The sequence below is a fragment of the Capra hircus genome, chromosome 18 (genome assembly GCF_001704415.2).
Source record: "Capra hircus breed San Clemente chromosome 18, ASM170441v1, whole genome shotgun sequence".
NCBI lineage: Eukaryota > Metazoa > Chordata > Mammalia > Artiodactyla > Bovidae > Capra > Capra hircus.
Window position 1 is genome coordinate 41,286,311 of NC_030825.1, and position 26,626 is coordinate 41,312,936.

The following is a 26,626-nucleotide window of genomic DNA, read 5'->3' on the forward strand; positions in this document are numbered from 1 at the left end:
TGGCTGTACTGAGGTGGAAGTGACTAATCTAAACCCATGGGTCCCACACAGGACCCGCTGGCTGCTTGAAATGTGCCAAGTCCAAACTGAGATGTGCTGTAAGTGTATGCTATGTGCTGGATTTTGAAGATTTAGTGAGAATAAAAGGCTGTAAAATAGCACAGCAATAATCATGTCAGATTTCCTGGGCAGGCAGTTTCGCAAATGATTACCTTCTGGGCTGGAAGAGAAGGTGGGGCAGAGTCTTGTGGAATCCCCTGAGTAGATGAACAGTGTAGGCCGGGGCTCCAGCCCAGACTGGGCACACACCCACCATCATCACCATCCACCCCCGGTGGCGGAGCCCCTTCTCCCAGCCCTGCTGGGCCAGCCACAGGTGGAGGTGGCTGCACCATCCCCAGAAGAATCACACTAGGTTTCAACTTGCCATCCTCCCTATTATTTCCTTATTATCCTGAGGTGATTTTCAGTATAAACCCACTCTCTCCGTGTAGCCCAGGAAGCTGCTCCTGTGAGTCAAAATGCCGTGGGACAATTGCGACTGAGCAGTGAGACCCTGGGCAAGTTAACTTCGGAATCCACTCTGCTAACTCCCGAAGTGAAACCTACCAAGCCTGTGCGTGGGAGTGTGCTGCTCACCAAGGGCAAGGCAGAGAGCCATGGCTCGGGGTCTCAGAAGCAGCATCACCAGCACGCGTCCGAAACGCCCCAGGTACAAATCAGGGCTCCCCAGAAGGAGGGTTGGGATACCCCCTCCTCCTTCCCCCTAATCCCCCTCCTTCTCCTACCCCTCCTCCTCCTAGCATCTCGCATTAGGTCAGCACAACCTCATTCCTACAGGTGCCCTGGCCAGGCAGGCCTGGGTACTGCCCTGTACCACTCCTGGTGTAAAGCAGGTCAGGTCCTGGCAAAGTGAAGATAAATAAAGCAAAACCCTGCACTCAGGCTGAACTAAGAGCCTGATAAGGGTGATCACCACACATTTTATTTGCAATAAAATGAGATTAGGACAAAAGAGGTATGTAAAAAGAATTAGGTTAAACCATCCAAAATTGATATGAAATTGACAGTATTCAACCACTTGAGACCTCTGTTGCAACAACTTCATATGGTTCAACCTACTTCTAAAGGAATGTTAATATAAATTGTGGGAGGGCTAATATAAATTGTGGGAGGGCTGCAGGGGAGTCTTGAAAAGTCATAAAGAAGTCAGAGAGTTTGAGTCATGTGCCAAGGGACTTCAAGAATAATCTCGGCTGAATAGCAGGGGCTGAAGCCAGAGAGAGTGGGTGGCACAATGGATTGTTGGTGGGAACCAGAGTCAGATGAGTGCAAGCTTCTGAGATATTTGAAAGAAAGGGAGAAAAGATCAAGTAGTCGTTAGAGGAGCAAACCCAGGGTCAAGAGAGTGCTTTCTGTGAAAGGAGGTCGAGGAACAAGCAGGTTCTCTAAAGATAGGAACTCCTGGAGAAGTATAAGGTGGTGATCTTCCCAAGAGCAAAAGAGATTCCAAGGAAATGTGGCAGGGGAGACCAGGATTAAGCACAGGTGAAGGAAATTGGTGCCATCTTCCTCTAGAGCCAGTAAAGGTGTGAAAATAGATACAGCTACTTGTGGGGGAAGCAGGGTGGAGAGCGAAAGTGAACAAATGTTTGAATGAATGAACAAATGTTTGCTGTTCAATACACATAGAAGGCATCTTCCACAGTGTTCCTACTTGAAACTTACAGCAGTTATTCAGGTGAGATAGGAATCTTCCAGTTTACAGTACAACCTGTATTTTATAGATGAGGAAATGAGACCCAGAGATTAGACGATTTTCCCAAGGTCACATGGCCTGTTAAGTGGAGGAGCTGTTGAAACAGCAGACTTCTGGATTCTGACTCCTGATCCTTCTCTCTCGAAACAGGTTTCCTCCAGCCCTCTCCCCTCGGGGCCCACGCAGCGTCGACTCAGTGTTAGTGCCAGTGTTGGAGGTGATACTGGGCTCATGAGCTGCGTGCTCCCTGAGGAGCTATTCACTCAGATCCTGGCCGACCGAATTCAGGTACGTCCACACCTACCTACGTGGAGATGCAGGGCTTACACGCCTGTCCCCCTGCTGCAATGCTGAGGTTCTGAGCCATTGCCCACACCCAGCAGCTCAGAACCCAGGGGCCTCAGAGAGGAAAGATGGGTTTCTTCACCCTCTTTTGTCCTTTTGATAGCCATCGTCAGTCTCTGACCCTGGCTGTCTGCTGGCTGAAACCACACTCACCTTAAGGACCAGTGAGCAGAAGGTAGCACACTCAAAACACACACATATACAGAGTCATGGTACAGCCCTCAGAAGCACGTTAAAAATCATAACGTGGAGCCATGATAAGTCAGAATTTGGAGTGATGTGAATTGTGGTAAAAATAAGTGTTTACACAGCTCAATTGGTAAAGAATTGCCTGCAGTGCTGGAGACCCAGGTTGAGTTCCTGGGTCGGGAAGATCCCCTAGAGGAGGAAATGGCAATCCACTCCAGTATTCTTGCCTGGAGAATCCCATGAAGAGAGGAGCCTGGCAGGCTATAGTCCAGGGGTCACAAAGGGTCAGATGTGACTAAACTACCACCACCATGTTATTAACTGAGAAAATCAGATTATTAAATAGTATGTAAACCATAGTTATATTTCTCTAAAAATATTTATAAATGTGTATCATACACATAATAAAAATCCTTAAAACACATGTTAATTGTGGTTATCTTTGGCTAGCAAGATTATAGTTTTTTAATCTTCATACGTTTCTGAATTATTTTACAATGATATATGGCTCTTAAAGTCAGAAACACAGCAACTGTTTCTTTTTGTTTTGATTTTTCATTAGTGTTGTTCAGTTCAGTCGTTCAGTTGTGTCTGACTCTGCAACGCCATGAACCACACACAGCACACCAGGCCTCCCTGTCCATCACCAACTGCCGGAGTCTACCCAGACCCATGTCCATTGAGTCAGTGATGCCATCCAACCATATCATCCTCTTTCATCGCCTTCTCCTCCTGCCCTCAATCTTTCCCAGCATCAGGGTCTTTTCCAGTGAGTCATATCTTCGCATCAGGTGACCAAAGTATTGGAGTTTCAGCTTCAACATCAGTCCCTCCAATTAACACCCAGAACTGATCTCCTTTAGGACAGACTGGTTGGATCTCCTTGCAGTCCAAGGGACTCTCAAGAGTCTTCTCCAACACCGCAGTTCAAAAGCATCAATTCTTTGATGCTTAGCTTTCTTTATACTCCAACTCTCACATCCATTCATGACCACTGGAAAAACCATAGCCTTGACTAGACAGACCTTTGTTGGCAAAGTAATGTCTCTGCTTTTTAAAATGCTGTCTAGGTTGGTCATAACTTTCCTTCCAAGGAGTAAGTATCTCTTAATTTCATGGCTGCAATCACCATCTGCAGTGATTTTGGAGCCCAGAAGGATTAAGTCAGCCACTGTTTGCCCATCTATTTGCCATGAAGTGATGGGACCGGATGCCATGATCTTAAATTTCTGAATGTTGAGCTTTAAGCCAACTTTTTCACTCTCCTCTTTCACTTTCACCAAGAGGCTTTCAAGTTCTTCTTCACTTTCTGCCATAAGAGTGGTGTCATCTGCATATCTGAGGTTATTGATATTTCTCCCGGCAATCTTGATTCCAGCTTGTGCTTCTTCCAGCCCAGCATTTCTCATGATGTACTCTGCATATAAGTTAAATAAGCAGGGTGACAATATACAGCCTTGGTGTACCCTTTTCCTATTTGAAACCAGTCTGTTGTTCCACGTCCAGTTCTAACTGTTGCTTCCTGACCTGCATACAGGTTTTTCAAGAGGCAGGTTAGGTGGTCTGGTATTCCCATCTCTTTCAGAATTTTCCACAGTTTATTGTGATCCACACAGTCAAAGGCTTTAGCATAGTCAATAAAGCAGAAATAGCTGTTTTTCTGGAACTCTCTTGCTTTTTCCATGATCCAGCGGATGTTGGCAATTTGATCTCTAGTTCCTCTGCCTTTTCTAAAACCAGCTTGAACATCTGGAAGTTCACGGTTCACATATTGCTGAAGCCTGGCTTAGAGAATTTGAAGCATTACTTTACTAGCGTGTGAGATGAGTGCAATTGTGCAGTAGTTTGAGCATTCTTTGGCATTACCTTTCTTTGGGATTGGGATGAAAACTGACCTTTTGCAGTCCTGTGGCCACTGCTGAGTTTTCAAAATAGGTGTTGTACTTATAAAGAAAAGAAAACAAGATCATCAGAATTTGGGAGGGTTTGCTGCTTATGGATTACAGAAAACTAAATTGCTTACCACGTCCTAGAGATCTGTGTTTGCTTTGGTTTGCCAGAATGGGCCACAGTATTAATTGCACATTTAAGTAAACAAAGATCAGACTTGAGTTTCTCAGAAGAGGAGGAATGTAGTCACCAGAAATGATTCATGTTAAGGTTTGGACTCACTGCTGCATTAAAGGTACCATTGCTCTCAGCTCATTTGAACACAGTGGTCTAGTACGTGTGCAGGTGTTTCATACAGCCACAGTAAAGGCTGAGACCGCTGGTAAAAGCCAAAGTAAGCAAGGAGAGCTGCGCTACTCATAGTACTGGCCTGTGATGAGATACAGAGTTTGCACTACTTCCTTTATTGACAAAGTCTTCCCTATGAGGAAAAAAAAATGGCAACTAGACTAAACAGTATATGTACTGATTGCAGTAGTTGATTTTCTGACCCAGACTCTCGTCTCATCAGAAAGTGGTAGTAATCATTCTCTAGCCCATGGTGGCCAGTCTCTGCACTACACTTTAAGTAACACTGCAGCGCAGCTGAGGCCTGTTCTACAGTAGTTATTGTTACCAAAATCATTACGCTCCAAGGCAGGAAAACCACTAGGATAAAAATGGCCCAGCTGCTACTGCTGCCATTGTTACAGAGGGACACCTTTTATACACATCTTCCTTCTCTGTTTTTCATGGATCTTCCCAGATTCTCACCTTAACATTATTTGTTTTCTTGATTTCTACAGAGACAGAATAAATCCTTTACTCTGCAGATACGTATGGCAGAGATCTTTCATGACTGCTGAAACATTTTTATTTTTCTCTCTTGTTTAATTACAGCCCCATTGAATCTGGCAGGTGGGAAGGCAGTGGAACTTTCATCTGGGCCCAGAACCAATGGTTCTGGGTCTGCAGAACCAATGGCAGCACCTGTAAAAGCAGCAGCGAAAGAAAAAAATAGCTTCCTTCTTGGAGAGCAGATGGTCTTGTGGCCACAGTAACTGTTTGTGCTCTGGTTTCAGCTGAGTGACTGCTACCGAGGAGTGGTGTTTGACAGCCTGGAGACACTCTTTGCTCGGAACGCAGCTACCGCTCTCCTCTGCCTGCTGAAGGCCATCGGCAATCGGGAGCACATCTATGTCATCAACATGGCCCAGGATTACACAGCCATGAAGGCCCGGGAGAAAGCCAAAAATGAACAAGAAGGTAAGGCCATACCCTGCTGGGCTGTCCTTCCAAGCCCTATAGGCCTTTCCTTTAAACAGAGCTCTAGGCTTTTAGGGTCCTTCCCTGCTGTGAGCACCGATAAGGCTTATGTGCAGCTACATCTGCCATCTCACTGCGCCCCAGCTCTGCCCTGGAGGGTGGCTGGGAGTTCTTATTTCTACTTTGCATGTGAGGAAACTGAGACACAAGTGACCTGCTGAGAGATTGTAGAAGGAAGGATGGAACCCAGCTCTTCTCACCATAGGCACCTTCCTCTTTCCCCTGACATCACATCACATCCCTTCATCTTCTGTAGTTACAGCCAACCGGAGGGTATCACAGGGCTTCCAGGTGGCTCAGTGGTAAAGAATCCACCTGCTCATGCAGAAGATACAGGAGACGGAGGTTCAGTCACTGGGTTGGGACAGTCTCCTGGATGGCAACCCACTCCAGTATTCTTGCCGGAAAAATCCTATGGACAGAGGAGCCTAGCTGGCTACAGTCCATGTGGCTGCAAAAAGTCAGACATGACTGAGCAACTGAGCACTGACTGAGAGGACCACATCACAGGCCCCATCCTTACTCAGGTGACCCATTCATTAGCTTGTCGGTTTTAAGCCCACTGAGAATTTCCTGTAAGACCAGAGTAACGCTTGTAACTTTAGGAAACAGTTTCTACATTTTAGCCTATTGTGTACCAGGCACTGCAGCAGATTGTGTATGCTGAAAATATCTTTAAAGGACACTTTTGGTCATTTAGTCCTCACAAAGATTATTGCCCCCATTCTACAGATGTGGAAAACGAGGCTCACAGATATCAAAAGTTTTGTGTAAGATCACAGAGCATATTAGTAAGAGCTGTGTAACTCTGAGTTCTTTGCTTTTTTGTCATTCCAGGGGCCTGTGAAAATTTTTCAATGATTGAATAGTACATACACACATACACAAAGAAAGTAATGTTAGCTTAAATTCCAAGTTTAGACAAAAGCAGACCCAGCAGATCTCAGCCCCCAAGGGAGAGGATGGTGCTACCCCTCGGAGGCAGAATCCTGCTTCAGCCTCAGCTCCGGCCATATCACTGCCCTTCCTCACTCAGCCTTGCCTCTGTCTTCCAGAACAGTCTGCACCAGTCATAATGCTTTTCCTTTTGAGGAAATATTTACAAACACTGAGCTCTCTTAGTTCATAGTGAAGTGAAAGTCGCTCAGTTGTATCTGACTTTTTGCGACCCCATGGACTATGCAGTCCATGGCATTCTCTAGGCCAGAATACTGGAGTGGGTAGCCTTTCCCTTTTCCAGGGGATCTTCCCAACCCAGGGATCAAAGCAGAACTCAAAGACTGCTTCCTTTTATTCTCGTCCAGAGATTGACCAGACATCTCACAGCAATATTTCAACCTCCAGATTCCTAGTTTCCAGAAAACTCATTTCCCCACAACAGTCAACTTTTGAAAGAAAGTATCTTTTTTCATTTTCTCAATTACCTATAGTTTTCACAGTTGCAATATAGGTTCCTATTCCCTTAATCATTTTTAAAAGTCCTGAGGCAGCATATAACATTATTATATTAGAGTCTAGTTGTTATTGAACATTTATGAATGTGCCAGGCACTGGGCTAGGTGCCTTACATGATTGCTTATTTGATCCCCACAACAGCCCTGTGAAGGAAGAATTATTATTCTGATCTGTTACTATCCTCTGGTAAGTGTTAGAGACTAAGAACTCAAGATGAAGGTCTCTGAGCCCAAAGCTCAAACTTAGGGAAGCATCAGGCAAGACTGTGGTGCCTGTGACGTGTGCAGAAGCAGCCCAGAGCCTTTGTGCCAAGTGTGAACCACACTTCAGGACCTGGAATCTGCAGGGTGTGGAAGCTGACAGTCCTGTCACCTGAGCACTTTGGTGGCTTGTGTTAGTAATGGGTAAAGTCAGCGGGTGGTATATTACTTTTCTATTTCTCCAGTAATACACTGCTTTAAACTTGATGACTCACCACAGATATGTTCTCTGACAGTTCTGGGAGGTCTCAGAGAGGTGTCAGCAGAGCCATGGTCCTCTGGAGGCTCTAGGGGAGAATCCTCCTCGCCTTTTCTGGCTCCTAGAGGCCCCTGCATTCCTCCGCTCGTGGGTCCTACCTCGCAACTCTCTGACCTCTGCCTTGTTGTCCCCTCTTCTTCTCTGACCCTGACCCTCCTGCCTGCCTCTGGTGGACCTCTGTGATTATATTGCACCCACTCAGATAATCCAGGGTAATCGCCCAACTCAAGACCTTTAATTTAATTACATTTGCAAAAAGTTCTTTCTGCCAGGTAATGTGACATATCACAGGTTCTGGACATTAGCACGTGGACCTCTCTGGGGCCTCTGTTCAGCCTACCACAGATGGAGACCATTGTGGGAACTGTGTGAGTGCGGGAAAGCCCACCAGAGATTAGGAGGCTGCCTGTGGTACCCGCTGCCTCTCCCTGTCACACACGCACCACAGCCTGCTTAGGCAAGAGCTAAACCACTGAGGTCCCCACAGCCAAAGCTAGTGAGTGAGTTTTTCCCACCCTCCTGTTTGTTCCCCCCCAGAGCACAAACGCAGGGAAGCACAGAAGAGAGAGAAAGAGCGTCTCCAAAGCATGGGTGAGGAAGAATATGATGCCTTGACAGAGGAGGAGAAAATAACCTTCAACCGAGAGGTCCAGCAAGCCCTGCGGGAGAGGAAGAGGAGGTCAGCGTCCAGGGCTGGTCGGAAGGGAAGCACTGCCCCAGGAGCAGTTTCACGGTCAGGCACACGGCCCATCCTGGAGACCAGGGTCATCGGGGCCGGCGGGGAGGCAGCAGTGGTCACGGGAGACCTGGGAGGATGACTTGCTGAGAGCAGAAACAGGTGTCTTGCACAGCCAGGGTGCTGGTTGCCGCAGCCTTCCCAGGTCTCCATTCTCCTGTCCTTCCTTCTTTCTGGGGGACCTGCGGGACCCAGGGCTAGAGGCCGTAGCGTAAAAAGAGGAGGGGCTTCTGGCCCCTGCACTCCTGCTGGTTCCCCTGAGAGCTACGGCTCATCAGCCCCTGTGCTCAGGTGTCCACAGATGACCCGGGGGGCCACTCTTGTGACGTGGGCATGGTGTTCGCCCTCCATAACTTAGCCGTTTCTCCTCCTTTCCTGGCCAGCATCTTGGCCTTTGGTGGGGCCGGTGGGGCCGACCATCCCGAGGTCTGACTGCCACTCCCACTTGCTTCTTGGCCTGGGCAGTTCAGCAGAGACCCTGGGCAGGCTCCCAGGCCAGTGCTCTCAGCCCCCTTCTGTGCCCATCCCTGGGGACCACACGGGACTGACTGAATCCCCTCCATACCACCCACGAGACATGGCCCACGATTTCATGCTGTCTCCGATACAGGTGGGCAGTGTCCTGTCCTCAGATCTTCAGACATGCCAAGGGAGGGAGGGGGGTCTACTGCTTACCCCTCCCTAGGATTCCAAACACTGGTGGGGGAGGGGGCAAGATGCCACCTATAATTTAATCCCCTTTTCTCCTCTCCCCCTACCTCCAGACTCCTCCCACTGGCCCCCAAAGAGCTTTCATGTCCTCTACAGCGTCAGTATATATAGACATACCCTGCCTGGTCTACTGCAAAATGCCTGGGCCTCAGGAATCCCAGCTTTGGGATTCCAAACGAATCGCCTTTTTTTTTCCCCTCTCATTCAGGTCATTTACTTTCAGGCATTCATCTCGCAGTGGACTTAGAAAATGCAAATCTGACTCTCAGAGCTCAGCAGTGACTTGTTTGTAATGCACACACACAAAGTGGTGAAGTAATGAGGAGTCAGCTTCAATGAGCAGAGAGCCACAGCAGCCAGGAACAACCAGGGATTCCCAGAGAGGAAAACAAATGGATTCCCTATCTTCAGAAATGCCATCCCCTCCACTCTTTGTTTATACCTGGTGCCCAGGCTTGGTGCCCTCTCTGCCGTTAGCAGCAGAGAGACACGCTGAATCCATGGCTGGAAAGGAGAGAAAGAGAGAGAAGGAGAGGAACGTGGCCTTCAGCTGTAGCACCACGGCTCCACGTGGGCCACAGTGGGGACCGCTGTGAGAAACATCATTTCTTCTTGTCTAAACCTCAGACATGAGTGTAGAAAGCTGGGCCTCATCTGTACTGATATCAGAACAATCTTTGAAAGTTGTTTTTTAAGAGTGATAACATCCAGCTTATTTACGGCCCTTGCCTCACTCTCCTGTGAAAGGAGACTGGAATAGAGTTAGAGATCAGTTGAGAATTCCTCTTAGTTGAGCTTCAGTTATCAGTTTTACTAAATGACGATTCAAAGGTAGATGTGAGCCATCCTTTCCTCCTTTCTCCCCTTCTTTTCTTCTCTTCCCTTCCATCTTCCTTCCTTCCCATAATATCTAGCTTTCTTTTGTTCTTTCCTGGTTTTTGTGCTGCAGAAAGCTCTGCACCATGTTCCCCCACCAGGTGCTTGCAGCAGGGGAGGGGCTTGGGCGGGGCCCTCTGAACTCTTTTCTTCTCTGCCTGACTTAATGAAGGGAGCTGGAGAGACTGGCAAAGGAGATGCAGGAAAAGAAGCTACAGCAGGAACTTGAGCGACAGAAGGAAGAAGATGAGCTAAAACGGAAGAATAAAAAGCCAAAGCAGGGACCCGTAAAGGAGGAGCCGTCCATGAAGAAATCTCAGATACCAAGCCGGCAGGTAGCAACCCGCCCTGGCCCCTCAGCGGCAGGCAGGTGCAGACTGGCCCACCACCACAGCTAGCATATCAGCCCAGCACATCTCCCCTCCAGAAAGCTGGCCTACTACTGTGCAGACTCTGTGGTGGAGCAAAAGGCAGGAGGAGAGGGATCAGCATTTTCTGAGCACTAACTGTGTGTCCCGCACTTTCCTGTGCTTCCCATAATCCTGTCCTGTTACATCCTGTCCTTCCTCAGAGGTTCAGAGACATGAGCCCCATCCGGAATTTAACAGGATGAGCTGTGACAGTTGTATGTGTGCACAGATCTGGCTCCTTCTGCCTCTCCTGCAGCCCCCTGGATGGTGTTAAATCAACTGGTGGTGAAGAGCTGTTTGCAGTGAGCCACCAAGTCAGTGTGTTCAACCAGGAGCTGATCCTTGACCGCAGTCAAGGGAGGTGTTCCAGCATAAGCTGTCCTTGTGATTATCAGTCTGCCTGTCACATCTCTGCCCACTGTCACACACGGTACCCAGGCTTGGTGCAGACTGGCCAGAGCAACGTGCAGGGTGGCGCCAGTGGCTGAGGGGTGGCTAGCTGGGGTGCTCAGTGGCCACTCCAGCCCCGAGAGTTCTGAGGGTAGAACTAAAGCCAGACTCCCAGACGAGGTGCACTGGTCCCAGGAGGCAGATGGAAGAGCAGAGGAATCAGTGTCCAGGAGTCCCCATCAGGCAGAGCTCAGGAAGGAGCAGATCTGAGCACTTAAAACTTAGGCACCAAAACAAGGATAAGAAACAGGCTCCTGCAACCTTCCAAATGCAAGCCCTCCCCTCAGTAGGTGTTCTTCCACACTCAGTCCACTTCCACTTGGAACAGGATATCTAGGCAGAACTCTGTAGACGGGAACATAACAGCAGGTACCCAGCCCTCCCTCCCCAACACAAATAAGGTGATCCACCCACTCCAGGAGACAGTGTTGTCAGTACTGTCGTGTCAGCCCTCTCCAGGCTGTAGAGACGGACATTTAAGGGGGGAGCCGATGCAGTGCAGAGAGGGGATAACCAGCCTGGGCCTCTCATGCCTCCACACCTGAGCTTAGGCAAGAGAAGAATGTCACTGGGCTGAACTGGACTGTATGTCATCAAAGAACAACCCCCAGACCTGTGAAGCCTCCTGGAGGGTTTCATCAGGAGGGGAGAAAATCAGAACCCACAAAGCAGTAAGAAAAAGGATAAGGTTGGTTTCTGTCTGCAAGGTTCATTAGATAAAATGCAGGTTTGTTTAAGAGGCTGGAGTGTAGCCAGATTCTGAAACCCTGTCTGTCCCCAGCAGCACTGATTAATCTGTATACATAATCTGTATAATTTTAATAACTTGGCACTGTGAGAGCTTTTACTCTGTGACAGACACTGTTATAAGCTTTTTACATGTTCTCACACATTTAACTTTCAGTGGGCCTCTAGGGTAGTTATTAATATCACTGTCAACACGATACAGATGGGCCAAAGATGTGGATTGCTCACCCATGGTCACACAACTAACAATTGTGAGACCAGGTTTGGACCTCTAAATTCAGTGGCCTCTCCAGAGGAAAGGCTCGTCTTGAGCCTCTTTTCCTGTTGATCCTTCAGAGCAGCAGCTGTCAACCAGGAGTGAACATTACAGCTGCTAGGCATAATGCCCAGCCCCAGCCAGCTCCATGACAAGGAAGGACCACAGAGTGAATCTCCTGAGAAAGGGCCCCACACAACCCATAGGCACAGCCCTGGTGTGTATGTGAGGGGCTGGAATCCTATGAAGCCATCTTACAAAGCAGAATGCCCTCTTTCTCCTTCTTTTGCGATTTGCTCTCCCTGAAAGAACTGTTTTAAGAATGTTTTATGTGTTTTTGCCTTCTAGATTCTTACTTTTTCCAAACTAGAGGTGAAGATTGACGCAGTAGAAAGAAAAGCGTCCGTCAGAGAGCAGGTAGCTGTGGAGAAGGAAGATGGATAAGAGGAGGAGGAACCTCTTGTCAGATATCAACATGCTTTGGTTTCCTCTTGTCCAGGAGCAAGAAGACAGCGAGGGGGACCTCCCGAAGGACACTGACAAGAACATGGCCCAGAAGTTTAAGACCTTCGAGCTGACCCTGAAGGACATCCAGAACATCCTCATGTACTGGGACCGGAAGCAGGGGATTCTGCTGCACCACATCGGCGCTGAGGACATGAGCCATGAGGAGGGGGCCGACCAGCGCCAGGTTCCCTCCGGCGGACGCCGAGGCCGCAAGGACCGGGAGCGGGAGCGCGCGGAGAAGGAGCGAGCCGAGAGGGAGCGCCTGGAGCGGGAGAGGGCCGAGAGGGAGCGGCTGGAGAAGCTCCGTGCACAGGAGGAGCGCAGCGACGGAGGCGAGGGCGAGGAGGAGGACCACGAAGGGAAGAAGGATCTGGGTGTGCCGTTCATAAACATCCAGACGCCTGACTCGGAAGGCTCGAGCTGGAAGCAGGCCCTGGAAAATGAGAGGCTTCCTAAAGGGGAACAGGTACAGACTTTCCTCTAAGACAGAGATGTAACGGTCAGGAAGCCAGGCAGCCGTACCGAGCTAGTCCTTGTAGATGTGTTTTTAACACAAATCCCAGATCCCCTTAATTCCATTCATCTCTGATATCCCTTTGTATATAAAACAAAAATGGCTAAAAGGACCTTTTTCTATGTGATGAAGTATCCATAGGAAGTTCCACAGATCTAAACTATTCCATCTAACCTTATAAAAAGCCACGCATAAAGTTAACTTTAGTATTGACAATACTGTGTTATGGGTTGGCAAGGCAGGTATACTTCGGGGGTGATGCAAATGGCTCAATTATTCTAATATTTCTTTCCCATAAGCTTCTCACCATGACAGAAATTATACGACCAGACAGCTTCTTATTCCTAGAAACAAAAGCATCATATTCAGAAACCCCTTTGGCAGTGATTTGGAGGGATGGTTATTATAACCTTTCATCCCGGGACAGACTTTTTCAGTGAAACACCAAAAACAAATATTTGAGGCTACAGGTCATTTAGTCTCCGTCCCGAACACCCACCCCCAACAATGGATAGGACTGGAGATGACTCTGTTCAGATACAGCTTGATTTACAAAAGCAGGTAGCAAGCCAAATTTGAACAGGGGGGGCTGCAGTCTACCCACTGGTTTAGTTTCGTATTTATCAGAAACTAGATGCAAACTTAAAAGCAGAGAGCAGAGCCTGAGAGGAACCACGAGTTAGACTTGTTTAAAGAACTTCCTGCCTCTATTAATTTAATTAGGGGATGCAAATTATTCATCCCTTTCCTCACAGATATTCTGAATCCTGGGCGTTAACTCTAGCTACGTGTTAGTCAGGAAGTATCTTCAACTTTCTGACCGAGAGAATTAGCAACACAGGATTACGTGAAGATAGTTACTTGCTTGAGCTAATAGCCTGTTTGGCCCACTCGGGTGGCCTCATGGTTGTGACGACAACAGTTAATCAAGGGATAGCATCCTTTTTCTGAGGGTTTTACAAGCTGAGGAGAAAATTGCTACCAGATTTTCAAGTCATCTGCTCTGGATGGCTCTTATTCATTATGTATCAGAGTAGAATGGGAAATGCTACAGGAATAAGTTGACTCTCTCCAGTTTCTTTTTTAACTTCTCTCTTCATTCCCATCTTTCACCCCATTCCCAGAGCTTTGATGCACTTTTTTTTTTCTTTGCTGTATATGACCTGCTCTAGCCCTAACTCTCTCTTACCTTTGAAAAGAAAGAACACTTAAAGGTGGAAGAACTATTAACAGGGGATCTGAAAATAAGTGAAACAGCTCTACACTATAGACATCAGAATCTTAAGAGATGGTCTCTTTAAACAGAGGTTTGAGCCCCAGCTGTACGCGAGGCCATGTGCTATATCACCCTAGTTCCAGTCCTAATGAACTTTACAGTCCAGTTGCAGAGATAGACCATCAAGCAATCATAATAAAGTGACCAAGGTTATGATAAGAGAGGGAGCCTGAAGCCCATAGCAAGAGCCCCAGCCGGGTCTGGAGGTGTGGGGTCTGGAAAGACCTGCAGAGCTGTGTCAGAGGCCCATTACACACCATCCCTGACACATGCCTATATCAGGGTGTCTCCTGAGAAAGGTGAGAGAAAGGAGGAAGGGGCTCACTGTCCTGCTCTTTCAAGGAGGCTGTGAGGGGTAGCGTGCCCTCTACACCAGAAATTCATCTTGATATTTTCCTTTAGATCCTAGATATCTTGGGCCTGGGCTCCTCTGGACCACCTATCCCACCACCTGCTTTATACTCAATCATCTCCTACCCTGTGAAGCGACAGCCTTTGGCCATGACAGAAATCCTGAAGCGTTTCGTGTTTGTAACTCCACCCTCTGAAGACTTCTCCCTGATTGAGGAGAAAAGAGAAGTGGAAGCAGAAACAGAGCTTTCAACCACCCCAGGCTCCTCGAAGGTAAATGGAGAAACTTATCCTCCTGACCTTGGTGAGACTTCACATGGGCCCTCCATGTGGCCAAAAATTGAGCCCGGGGTTGATGTCAAGCTCACTGGGGTGTTTGCCTCCACTCGCTTGGGATTCCACCCGAGCCTCCCTAAGCTGCACCTTCCCTGGGTCTGACTCTTCCTGTGCCCCCAAGAAGAGACTAAAAATGGCACTTGTTGATTCACTCTGAAGCTCATTTGAAAAAAAAAAAAAATGTGAAACTAGCTCTTTTAAAAAGGTAGCAGAATGTATTGTGAAGTTAAGGTAATTCACACGGTGCAGAAGAATACAAGAGTCAACAGACACAAGGAAACACACACCACTAGAGAAAGAAAAGACTGTTAAGAAATTATATGGGGAAGATTGGATATTTTGGATAAAGTTGCTTTTTATCTCCTTGCCTGACACAGTGCAGTAACAGTAATTCCACCTAGATTAAAAGGATAAGTGAATCAAAATGAAATCATGTGAAAGTAGAAAATTTATTTTTACATATACAGATAATGGAATAAATAAAAAAAGAAAAATAGATTTGACTAGTAATATGAAGAATGCAGGGATATTAAAAATTACAGAGGGCCTTTCTGTTCCCAGAGGAGTAGTTCAGCTCAGTCGCTCAGTCATGTCCAACTCTTTGTGACCCCATGGACTGCAGCACGCCAGGCTTCCCTGTCCATCACCAACTCCCAGAGCCTACTTAAACTCATGTCCGTAGCATTGGTGATGCCATCCGACCATCTCACCCTCTGTCGTCCCCTTCTCTTCCCGCCTTCAATCTTTCTCAGCATCAGGATCTTTCTCAGCATCAGGATCTTTTCCAATGAGTTGGTTCTTCACATCAGGTGGCCAAAGAGGAGTATGGGGGCCAAAATTTGAATCACCTCCTAGCTTTCTTCCTATAAACCATGCGTGTTAGCAAAAAACAAAATCAGCAGCAAATAAAGTTTTCTATAGGCCCTGCTTACACCTCAATTAGGTAACAGAGAGCCCCAAACTTCAGTTTGGTAAGTAAATAGACAGTCAACATCAGGTCTCAGCACTGGTGGGCAGGCCTTACTTGGGCAGAGTCCAATAAAAAGGTAAAAAAGAAAATATTGCCATCATCAGAGGTGACTATTACACCAACCTCTTTTCTGAAAATTGAACCTTAAGGGGAAAGAGTTTAGCTTTCTTTAACTTACAGTTTTAGAAGGAACTCAGGCTCCTCTCCAGTACATGAAGGAAAGCTCTTCTTTCTAGGAGAATGACAGCTGAGATCATAGAAAGAATGGTAGAGTTAGAAAGGCACCGTTCTGATATCCCCAATGACGCACTTGATTAGGAGTGCCAGGGGATTCCTGGAGTGCTGGTTTGCTGGAGAACAAGACACTCTGAGCCAGAGCATCGTCCCATGGGTGGCTGGCTGGCTGCAGAGAGGGAAGTCCGCTTTGCCATGGCCAAGATCTGCGAGCATCACTGCAGCCACACAGACACCCTTTGTGTCTGTAATCATGAGTCAACCTGACATCATTTGTCTCCCACTGTGACAGAGTATGATGTGCACAGCATCCTCTCTGAATCTAGTCAAGTTTTTAAATCTTTTTTTCAGCTTACATGAAATACAGGAAATAAGTAAGTTTTAAGGGACACTCTGAGAACAGTCAAAAGATTTGCAGACTATGGAATATTCTGTCATGATGCAGATTTGGTCTATGAAAAAAAATCAGTGTGATTGGGAGGAAATGACAAATCTAGATTAAAAAAAAAACTGAAGAATCACAACAACAGAATGCAGTATGGGAGCACACTCCAGACCAGCTTCCAGCTTTCTCTGGAGCTTTGGCCTCCTTTCAGGGAATCGGGTACCAGGGAAAGCCCTAGACTCCTCTCCGCGCTTCTCTCCTACAGTAGTGTCGTGGTCTGGGCCCTGCCATTCTCAGCAGTTGACAGCATCTTGAACCTGATGAGGTCACCCCAGAATGCAGGCGGCGAGTTCACCCCAAACTGCAGGCAATGTCATGGGCATTCCTGTCTCCTGCTTCTGTGGTCATAGGATAAATGTTTAAGACCCTGTGCTCATTTTCAATTTAAGACCCAGGAGGAGCAAATCACCTCATCTAAAGGGAGCAAACAGAAAACGAAAGAAAAAGAGAAAGAAAAAACGGATCAGCCACGTGAGACTCAGAAGGAGAAACGTCGAATGGCCTTCAACAGGAAGGGCCTTTCTGCAGGAACTTCGGGAACCATTGCTCCACTGTCGGACGTAGAGCAAAACAACTTATCTGGGCAGCATTCCCAGGAGAAATTCACCAGGTGGGCCTCGGAACCACCCAGGGAGGGGAAGGCCAAAGCTCCAAATGAGGGTGTGGCTGTCACAGCCTCAGATGGGAACCAGGTTGTCCTGACTGTTAAGGACCTCCGTGGCGGTCAAGGACTGCCATGCCTAACCGCAGCAGGACCAGGACCGGACTTCTCCCAGGCAACAGTCCTGTCTTCTCTTGGCCCGAAAGAAGCATCCTCACAGTAAAAGCATGTGTGGTCATTTTCAGGCTGAATCATTTCCGGTGGATCGTGCCTGCCAACGGTGAGGTGACATTGCGCCTACACTTCTCTTCCAACGATCTTGGGATCTTTGACCAAACATTTAACTTTGAGATCCTTGGAACTCACCGCCAGTACCAGCTTTACTGCCGAGGTGTCTGCACTTACCCATACATTTGCCAAGACCCAAAGTAAGTGTATTTTGTTCTTAAAGAAAAGATTGGCAGATACATTTTTGTTTTCCCCCATGGGATTTTGACCAAGGTGTGTCTTAATAGAAATGTGGAACCCGGGCAGCATCCCAGGCCCTCTTGTACTGGGCTCCAGAGCTGTGGACATTGATTGAGTCACAGAAATGACATGGTACCATGTGGCTAAAATAGAATGCTTGCAGATGTGAAGGGCAAGGGGATATCTTCCTGTGGCAAGTTAGTTTATTTAACTTTTAAGCAAATATAAATAGATTTTATATTTGCTATAGGACTTTTATCCTGTAACCTCAGTATATGTGTATATCTCCGCAGACAGATTTTTTTCCTGAGCACCAAACACTGAACCCCTTATGCACCACATAAAGGTCCCTGGCTTGAGCAAGCCAGGGGAGTTTTTATAGCTTGTACACCTGGAGGAGTTTCTTTGCCATTCTCACCAAGGGGCCATGTCGGACAGGGAACTCAGAAGCTGGTTAAGATCCACCAGAACTAGATTTCCTTAGGGTTTCTCAGGACTTTTTCTAGCTAGGCACAGTAGAACAGGAAGTCCAGCTCAGTTTCATCATCAGCCCCATTATGAAAGGCATTACTGGGAATATTTTTTTTCTCAGGTTCAAACTGTACTGTCTTCCCTCAGGGTTGGTTACATAAATGTCCTCAAATTAAGAGTCATTCCAGAAATGTCCTCAAATTAAGAGCTGTTCTGTCTCCAGACTCCTGGACCCTTAGCTGAACAGGGAATGTTGGGTTCATGTGTACATCATGTGGAGGCATTCAGACACTTCTCCTCTCCTCCTCCTCCTCTGTGTTCAGGGTGGTATTCCCTCAGCGGAAGATGGACATGAAGGCAAATGAGATCATCTTTAAGAAGTATATTGTGAGCATGGAGAGGTTTCACTTCGGACCACTGCTTTGTGGGAAATCAAGAGATAAGTAAGTGTTCCATTATTTCAAAGCAGATTTCAGACTCCTGGGTTGGACCCATGAAGAGTACAAGCCAGGGTGCCTGTGTGTTAATAGTAGATCTTACTGACATTGCCTCAGGCAGCCCTGCTCCACAGATCAGGAGAAGTGGCTTCTTGTGCCCCAAGTTTCTGCTAAGCTCTCAAATGACTGAGGATGCTGTTTTCCCAGATGGGGTGGCCTGGAGGAAGACCTAGTTTGGGTAGGGGAATGGTAGAATGTAGAGTTTACTTGGGGGTGTGTTCAGTTTGAGATGCTCGAGAGATACAGCTAGAAGCCACAGAAAGCAAGGCGTAGTCTATATGGTTTTGATTCTCAGAGGAGAGTCTGTTTCAAGACAAAAAAAGTGCCATGGGTCTGGTGAGATCACCTAAATGTGAGTACACAGGAAGGCGAGAAGGACCATGGATGGAGCCCTAAAGAATTCTACCACTCACAAGAGAAAAGAGGGCAGGGGCCACTGGCGGAAACCGGGGGAGCGTGGTGTCCTGGAGCCATGAGAAGGGGGCGTGGCCACCCATGTCGACTGTGGCAGGGAGGGTGGAAAGGTGATGACATCAGCGTCCCTGGGGCTTAACAACACGGAAGTCATAGGACCCGCTCAGGGGCTTTCTGAGGATGAAACCCAAGTAGAGTGAGTTGAGGAGTGAGTGGGAGGTGAGAGAATAGGGACAGAGTGTGGAGGTGGTTCTTTGGAAAAGCTTGACTGTAAAGGGAGATGGAGGCCGCTGAGGACAGGAGGGAGACCTGGAGCTCGGGGAAGGCTGTTCGTTTACTGTTGCTCTTGATATTTAGATGTCAAGATATTTAGATATTTTAGGAGAAGAACTAGAGTTTCCAGAGAAAGTCAAGGCTGTTCATTTACTGTTGCTCTTGATATTTAGATGTCAAGATATTTAGATATTTTAGGGAGGAAGAAGCTAGAGTTTCCAGAGAAAGTCAGGGCGGTGAGTGGTGCAGCTCCCTGAAACAACACGAGAGGTGGAGATGCTGGCTTTGCCAGGAAGAGGGACCGGCATCACATCAGAGGAAGGTGAGATGGGCTTCAGGTGCAGGTAGGGTCACAGATTTGGCTGGAATGATGAGGAGGTTCCCATGCAACCATTTTCTCCATAGTGAATGATGTGAGGTCGTCCCTAACAGTGAGGCAAGTGGAAGGAAGTTTAAAATGTTGGGAAAATGGAGAAGGTATAAAACAGGTTTTGTGCAAAGTAGGAGAGGGAGAATATTAGAGAAATAGATTAAGAATATCTGGCAGAACTGGGGGCCCAGCTAAGGTCAATGGTCATAAATATTTAGTGATACAAGTTTTTTTTTTAGTCATATATAAGAAGAGTTGACTCATTGGAAAAGACTCTGATGCTGGGAGGGATTGTGGGCAGGAGGAGAAGGGGACGACCGAGGATGAGATGGCTGGATGGCATCACGACTCGATGGACGTGAGTCTGAGTGAACTCCAGGAGATGGTGATGAACAGGGAGGCCTGGCGTGCTGCGATTCATGGGGTCGCAAAGAGTCGGACACGACTGAGCGACTGAACTGAACTGAACTGATAAGTCATATATATAGGCAGGAAGGTGAGACCAAAAACAGAACTAGGATCTTAACCATGTCTTAATTCCATCTAGCGTTTATTGTGATAAGTGGTGAATGATTATTTCTATGCTTACTTGGTGAAATCAATGAGCCAACTTAGTTCTCCATTCCTTTCATAATCTCCTATTTATTTCCTAAGATATTGGACTAGAAAATGAAGTTGAAGAGAGTTGCCTGTTGATGGAGAGGATCCTTAAGACCCAGTAGAAAGGCTTAGACAAGAGAAGGGGTGGGAGTCAGGTTGATGGATGTGATGTACACCCATCAGCAGCTGGAGGTGGGATTCCGGGAAATGATGGCCAGTTCAGAGAGGCTTGTGTTCAGAGCAGCATTGGAATTAACTAGGGTATGAGGCCAGACAGCTGTGATCCAGGAGGGCAATTACAGTGGTCCCTAAATGAGTATCATTTATCTTTTAAGACTTGCTGAGCCTCAACATCCTCATCTGCAGAACGGGAAAATAATAGCACCCACTGCACAGTTTTGGAAAGACCGAACCAGAGTACACATGTAACTTTTAGCAAAGTGCTTGGTGATAATTAACAGTGAGATGTGAAGGCCACCACCTCTCTGGCAGTTACACAGAGAAAGCTCTGTCTCTTGGATTTAATCTCTGCCATGCCTTCTCCTTCCTTCCTCCGCTGCAGACTGTCCAGATTGTCCAGAGCTCTTTAGACTGTTCATGGGCACAGTGGCGCCATGCTTTCCTGACCTGTGCTATCACCTCCAGCGATGTGTGTGTCCGTTGATGTTCCCTGTGCCTTCTCTGGCTGCTATTCTGTTTGGCACCATTAACTGGGCAGTTTGCAGTGCTTACAGTGCTCCATTCAGCGGGTCTCTCCCTAAAGTACTAGGGAACAGAAACAGCCCTGAACAGTGAGCAGTGTCAAATGCATCTATGTCGGAACCGTAGCCTCCTGTGCAACTCTAGGAGAAGGTGGTAAATGAGGTCTTCTCTAAGATATGAAATAACAGGTCACTCACACGATTATCTCTCTTGAAAGCATAAGCACTGGGAAGGATAGAGCTGCAGATGTCTTAGTTAGAAATCTTTGCCGTAGTAACAACTGCCATTTATTGGGCATTTGTTATCTGCAGCTGTCCTCAGAGCACTAGGTGTTCTATCTTGATATCAAGAGTATCAAATACACTCTTGATATTCCATCTGCTACTTGAAATCCTGAGAGTTTTTATCACCCTGTCTTAAAGATGAGACCAAGGTTTGGGGTGGGTTTGTGGGGGAGTAGTCAGGTCACAGCTGCAGGTCTTCGCCATAAGGTTTCTGTTCGTAGCCTTCATGCCACTGCCTCTGTATAGCCACTTTATCCTTTGAAATCGCCTTGCGCCTCACAGTCTGCTTTTCCACCTGAATTCTCAACCAGTCCTCACATCCACATCCCTAATTTTCGTTCACTTCCAGGTACAAGTCCTCCTTGTTCCCAGGCAACATGGAGACACTGACAATCCTGAACAGCTCCCCAATGGTCGTGGAGGTATTCTTCTGTTTTCAGAATGACATCAAAGCAAACACCTACTTCCTGGAGCCCATCAACATGATTCTGAAACCCAATGAGAAGCAGGTACAGTCACGTGGAAACAAGTCTACCAGGGCAAGGCTCTCCTTTGAAGCCTGAGGCCTTGGCATCCTGGATATAAGTGTTCTTTGTTTTGACTCTCCCATTAGATGCTGACTGTATGGGCCTACCCTACTGCAGTCGGGGTCTTTGAAGACAGCATTGTGTGCTGCATCAAGGAGAACCCCGAGCCAGCTGTCTTCAAGTTAAGCTGCCAGGGTGTCCGCCCAGAACTGGAGCTGGATCCCAGACAATTGCATTTTGACCGGCTCTTGCTGCACAGGTCAGAGTTCTAGATAATTCCAGGACTGGAATGCAATTTAAAGAACACTTAGTTCTAAAGTGACCAACTCATCCTGATCTGCTTGGGACCTGCCTGGTTTTAGTGTTGAAAGTCCTCCATTCTGGGAGACTTCTGGTCCTGTGCAAATCGGGATGGGTGATAACCCTCTGCATTCACAGCTTGTCGGCTTGGGTTCAGTGAATGGACTGCAGGCTGTTTAAGGACTTGTCTAAGATCAACCGCCAAAGTGTGTGCATATTTGTGTGTTTTTCAGAAGGGCTAGCTTTTTCCAGATTTTCAGTCCATTACCCTAAAAGGTTAAGAATCTTGGCTTTAGAAATTTAGAGGACAAGCAGAAAACACTAGACCAGACCTAGAACTTACACATCATTCATGGAAATTGTATTATTCTAAATAGAAAATGTTTATTTCTGAGGCAGCTAGGTGAGTATATTGATTCGTGTATCCTGCGTTCCCTGATCATCACAGGTAGGCCCCGATCCCTGCAATAAATAGTAACAAACTAGTATGAATTGAAATAACCAGAACTTTTTTTCTGACCTGCCATAATAAATCAAAATTGTTTGAAACTGACAGGATTTCCTTTGGTCTCTGCAGAAAAGACTCCAAGGCAGTTCTTCTCCGCAACATCACACTCCTGCCCCTGGCCTGGAGGATCACCAGCCTGGAGCACCTGGGCGAAGACTTCACCGTGTCCACCATGCAGGGGATCATAGCCGCCAAGTCTGAGTATAGCCTTCAGGTGCAGTTCCAGCCCTCCAAACCTGTCAATGTCAAGAAGGCAATCCGGTTGGAGGTGAGGCTTCATATGTCTTCAGACCTGGTCACCCAGATGTGTGCACATTGGGTTCACTGACACCCACACTACCAACTCACTGACACACCAAGGCAATTCTCCATGTTACACGTTCCCATCTAACCTATGTTTGACAACCCACAACGCCCTGCTCTGCTTCTCTTCCCAGGTTATATTCCTTCAACATCCACACGAGGAAATGCCTTGGTTTTTGGTCACTCTGAAAAGCACTCTGGTGAACTTTATTTGATTTCTGTATCTCTTAAATTGTCCTTATTTTCCCCAATTACAAAATTTAATCCCCCCTCCTTCCCCTGCCATCCAGTAGAGTAGCAAAGGAAAGAGGATGCTCTGGGCACTTAGTCTCTATCAATAGAGAAGAACTAAATTCTGGATCTGACAACCCAAGTTCTTTGTTTTACCTTCCCCTCCTGCTGCCGGCCCTTCTTGTCATCTCTGTCAGAGGCTGAGCATCACAAGAAAGAAGGTAAACTCAAGCAATCCAATTTGTTTCATGAAACATTGTCAGAATGCTTGATGAAAGGAAAGATGGAAACTCTGAATTAAAACTTGAGTTTGGTGACAGCTACAGATGTCCCCCCAGCCCCTTAATAAGACACCAGCCGTGGGGAGTTGGCCACTTAGCTTTCCAGCTTGGGGCTTCAGCAGAGAGGCAAGTGGTCTCCAGGCAGATACAAAGAGCCATACCTACTTCCCAGTGGCTCTTCCCCTTGAAACACAGACCCTTTACTGCCCCATAGTCAGTCTCAGGAGTCAACAATCAGATCCAGCTAAAGACTGACAGCAGTTCGGATGATCCTCAGGACAGTGAGGGAGGTGCCGCCATCAGAGATGACCACAGAGGGGACAGCCATCAGGAGAGGTACCGCCATCAGGGACAACAGAGGGGACAGAAGTCAACTGGAGGCTAGGAGTCTTGCTTTTACTTATTTTTTCAACTTTTCAAGCTTTAATAGTAGTGATTTTTTTTAATCTGAAATTTCCAAAAGAGAGACATTAAGCACTCATTTAATATGAAAAATCTGACACTTTTATCATAAGTTGAATCAGAAATAAAGAACAAAGCAGTTCAGATTTATAAAATGAATTAAAGCAATTTAGAATATAAAAGATTTTCATTTCAACTGTCAGAAAAATGCTCTTCAGGTTTATTTGACTTAAAAGTTCAAAGAAGACTTTCCTACTGTGTGTACTCACAACCCAAACTTCAGTACGGTGATGCCAGTGATACAGATTATTGAAACCCAGTGAATAGACAAGATGGAAAATATAGTCCCTCTTCCTCAACCTTTTATTGATTGCCCACACTAGGTTACTCCCTGGAAGGAAAGTTATGACCAACCTAGATAGCATATTGAAAAGCAGAGACATTACTTTGCCAACAAAGGTCCATCTAGTCAAGGCTATGGTTTTTCCAGTGGTCATGTATGGATGTGAGAGTTGGACTGTGAAGAAAGCTGAGCGCTGAAGAATTGATGCTTTTGAACTGTGGTGTTGGAGAAGACTCTTGAGAGTCCCTTGGACTGCAAGGAGATCCAACCAGTCCATTCTGAAGGAGATCAGCTCTGGGTCTTCTTTGGAAGGAATGATGCTAAAGCTGAAACTCCGGTACTTTGGCCACCTCATGCAAAGAGTTGACTCATTGGAAAAGACCCTGATGCTGGGAGGGATTAGGGGCAGGAGGAAAAGGGGACGACAGAGGATGAGATGGCTGGATGGCATCACAGACTCGATGGACGTGAGTTTGCGTGAACTCCGGGAGTTGGTGATGGACAGGGAGGCCTGGCGTGCTGTGATTCATGGGGTCTCAAAGAATCGGACACGGCTGAGGGACTGAACTGAACTGAACTGAATACCAGCCCTCCCCCAAAGAATGTTACAAAGAACAAGCAGCCTACACAAATGCTCAGTAAACAAAAACTAAATACATTGCAAAAATGTTTCTTACCATAGCCCCTTCTAAATGATCCCCTCCTACAGGTTCTATAGTTTCAGACTCCCAAGAACCCTGTGGGTCTTGCCCTCACTAAAGAATATCTCTTACCCTGACAGGTTTTGGACGCAGACAACCTCATTGGTGTCGTTCAGATTGAAAACATCCTGATCTTTGCCGAGTCCTATGACGTTGCCTTAGACATCACCTTCCCCAAAGGTCTGTTGACCCCGCCAAAGAAAGAGTGTTTAGAGGTCACATCTTTTAGGGCAGTGTGTTTCCTGTGTAGAGAAAGAGCAGTGATTATTGGAGAGAAAGACGGAATTGAGGTAAATAGTGAGCAGGCAAATTCAAGTGATGTTAGCAGTGTTACTACAAATATTAATCTCTCCAACCAGAGACAATAATGGGTGGTCAAAATTTTAAATTTGAAGAGTTCTTTTCTGAGCAGTCATCTGAGAGTGAGTTCTTATCTACCTGCTTATGTTGCTTTTCTGTCACCACCCTAACAAATTACCATGAACTTTGTGGCTTAAAACAATACGGATCCATTATCTTACAGTTCTGTAGGTCAGCAGTCCAAAATGGCTCTCCCTTGGCTAAAACCAGAGTGTTGCAGGGCTACTGTCCCTTCTGGAGCCTTTGGGAGAGAACCCATTTCCTTGCTTTTTCTACCTGTGGGAGGCACAGACATTCCTCAGCTCACAGTCCCCTTCCTCACTCTTCAAAGCCAGCAATGTGGGGTCCAGTCCTTCTCACTCTGCTCTCTCTCTGGTTCTCCCACTTCCGTCTCTCCCTTCGGCCTGTATGAACCATTGTGATTACTTGGGGTCCCCCCAGAGACTCCAGGAAATTCTCCCTTTTTTTAAAGACAGATGATTGCCAATCTTGACTCCATCTAATACCTTAATCCCCCTTTGCCACATAAACTGGAATATTTACAGGTTCTGGGTGTTAGGACATGGGCATCTTTGATGGGGGAGGTGCCAGGCCTTATTCCGCCTACCCCACTGCCCCAACACCCAGGTTAGGGCCCTCCTTTCTCTGATAGGTCTCCTACTCAGCACGACTCATAGAATGGTAGAGCTACATGTTTGCCTTGATGTCATTGGTCTTACGTACAGCATTATTCGTAATAATGGAAGATTAGGAATACCCTAAGTGTCTATCTGTAATGGAATATTATTATTGTAGGAATAATATTGTAAATTATGAAATAACCATATCATAGCATATTGTGCAGCCGTTAATACTGCATGGGGAGATTTTAGTTACATGGGAAAATGATTATGATGTAATACAAAGTATAACAACATGAATTTATGCATTATGTCCCAACTCTGTACATTATACACGTGATTCGAAAGATTTTTTTTAAACCCTGGGAGTTTTAGCTAATGAGAGACATGAAAGGAAGACCAGCTGTCCTAGGGTGGAAACTAGAGGGCCACCCAGCTGAACCAAGTACAGGAGAAGTGTCTGTTGTTTGTTTGCTAAGACTCAATTCCAAGAAGTTTTTCTAAGCCACAATGTTTTTAAAAAAGAGATTCTCTGAAATTGTCACCATGGGTTTTCCATGTGAACGTCAATAGGAAGTTCCCTTGCTTCTCGCTCCCATGCTCACTCATCCCTTCCCACCCTGGCCCCTGTCTTCTTCAGGAGCTGAAGGAGGCCTTGATTTTGGGATTGTGAAGGTCATGGACGAGGTGAAGCAGCCCCTGCAGCTGAAGAACCGTGGGAAATATGAGATCATGTTCAGGTAACCTAAAAATTATCGAGCATACGGTCGTCCACATCCTCTCATGGCGAGAGGAGTGTTGCCTGAGAGAGTTTTTTTAAAAAGTCGATCAAGGAAATTCTAAGAACCATCTCTGCTGTTAGCCTCTCTTAGCTTCAAATGAATAGAGTCCCAGCTGCTCTGCAGGTTGAGCCACAGGGGCCTGGGGGTGGGGAAGAGCCTGGCAGGGAGGTTGGAGGAGGAGATACTGGGGTAAGGGGAGGTCTTAGGGGTTGAGAGAGAGACTGGAGATGGGGCCCCTGCCCTCAAG

At 46.8% G+C, this 26,626-nt stretch overlaps 1 protein-coding gene across 1 annotated transcript in view; it reads left to right on the plus strand.

Annotated features, from left to right (window-relative positions):
• HYDIN (HYDIN, axonemal central pair apparatus protein) overlaps positions 1 to 26,626 on the plus strand; it is a 346,678-nt gene that overhangs the window by 268,293 nt on the left and 51,759 nt on the right. The window contains 16 exon segments of the mRNA XM_018063160.1: positions 495 to 712; positions 1,910 to 2,047; positions 5,305 to 5,488; positions 8,060 to 8,201; positions 10,018 to 10,180; positions 12,057 to 12,142; positions 12,144 to 12,681; positions 14,408 to 14,629; positions 16,731 to 16,951; positions 17,188 to 17,370; positions 18,205 to 18,324; positions 21,371 to 21,530; positions 21,635 to 21,807; positions 22,426 to 22,624; positions 24,698 to 24,797; positions 26,238 to 26,337. Coding sequence (XP_017918649.1) covers positions 495 to 712; positions 1,910 to 2,047; positions 5,305 to 5,488; positions 8,060 to 8,201; positions 10,018 to 10,180; positions 12,057 to 12,142; positions 12,144 to 12,681; positions 14,408 to 14,629; positions 16,731 to 16,951; positions 17,188 to 17,370; positions 18,205 to 18,324; positions 21,371 to 21,530; positions 21,635 to 21,807; positions 22,426 to 22,624; positions 24,698 to 24,797; positions 26,238 to 26,337 — 2,947 coding nt within the window.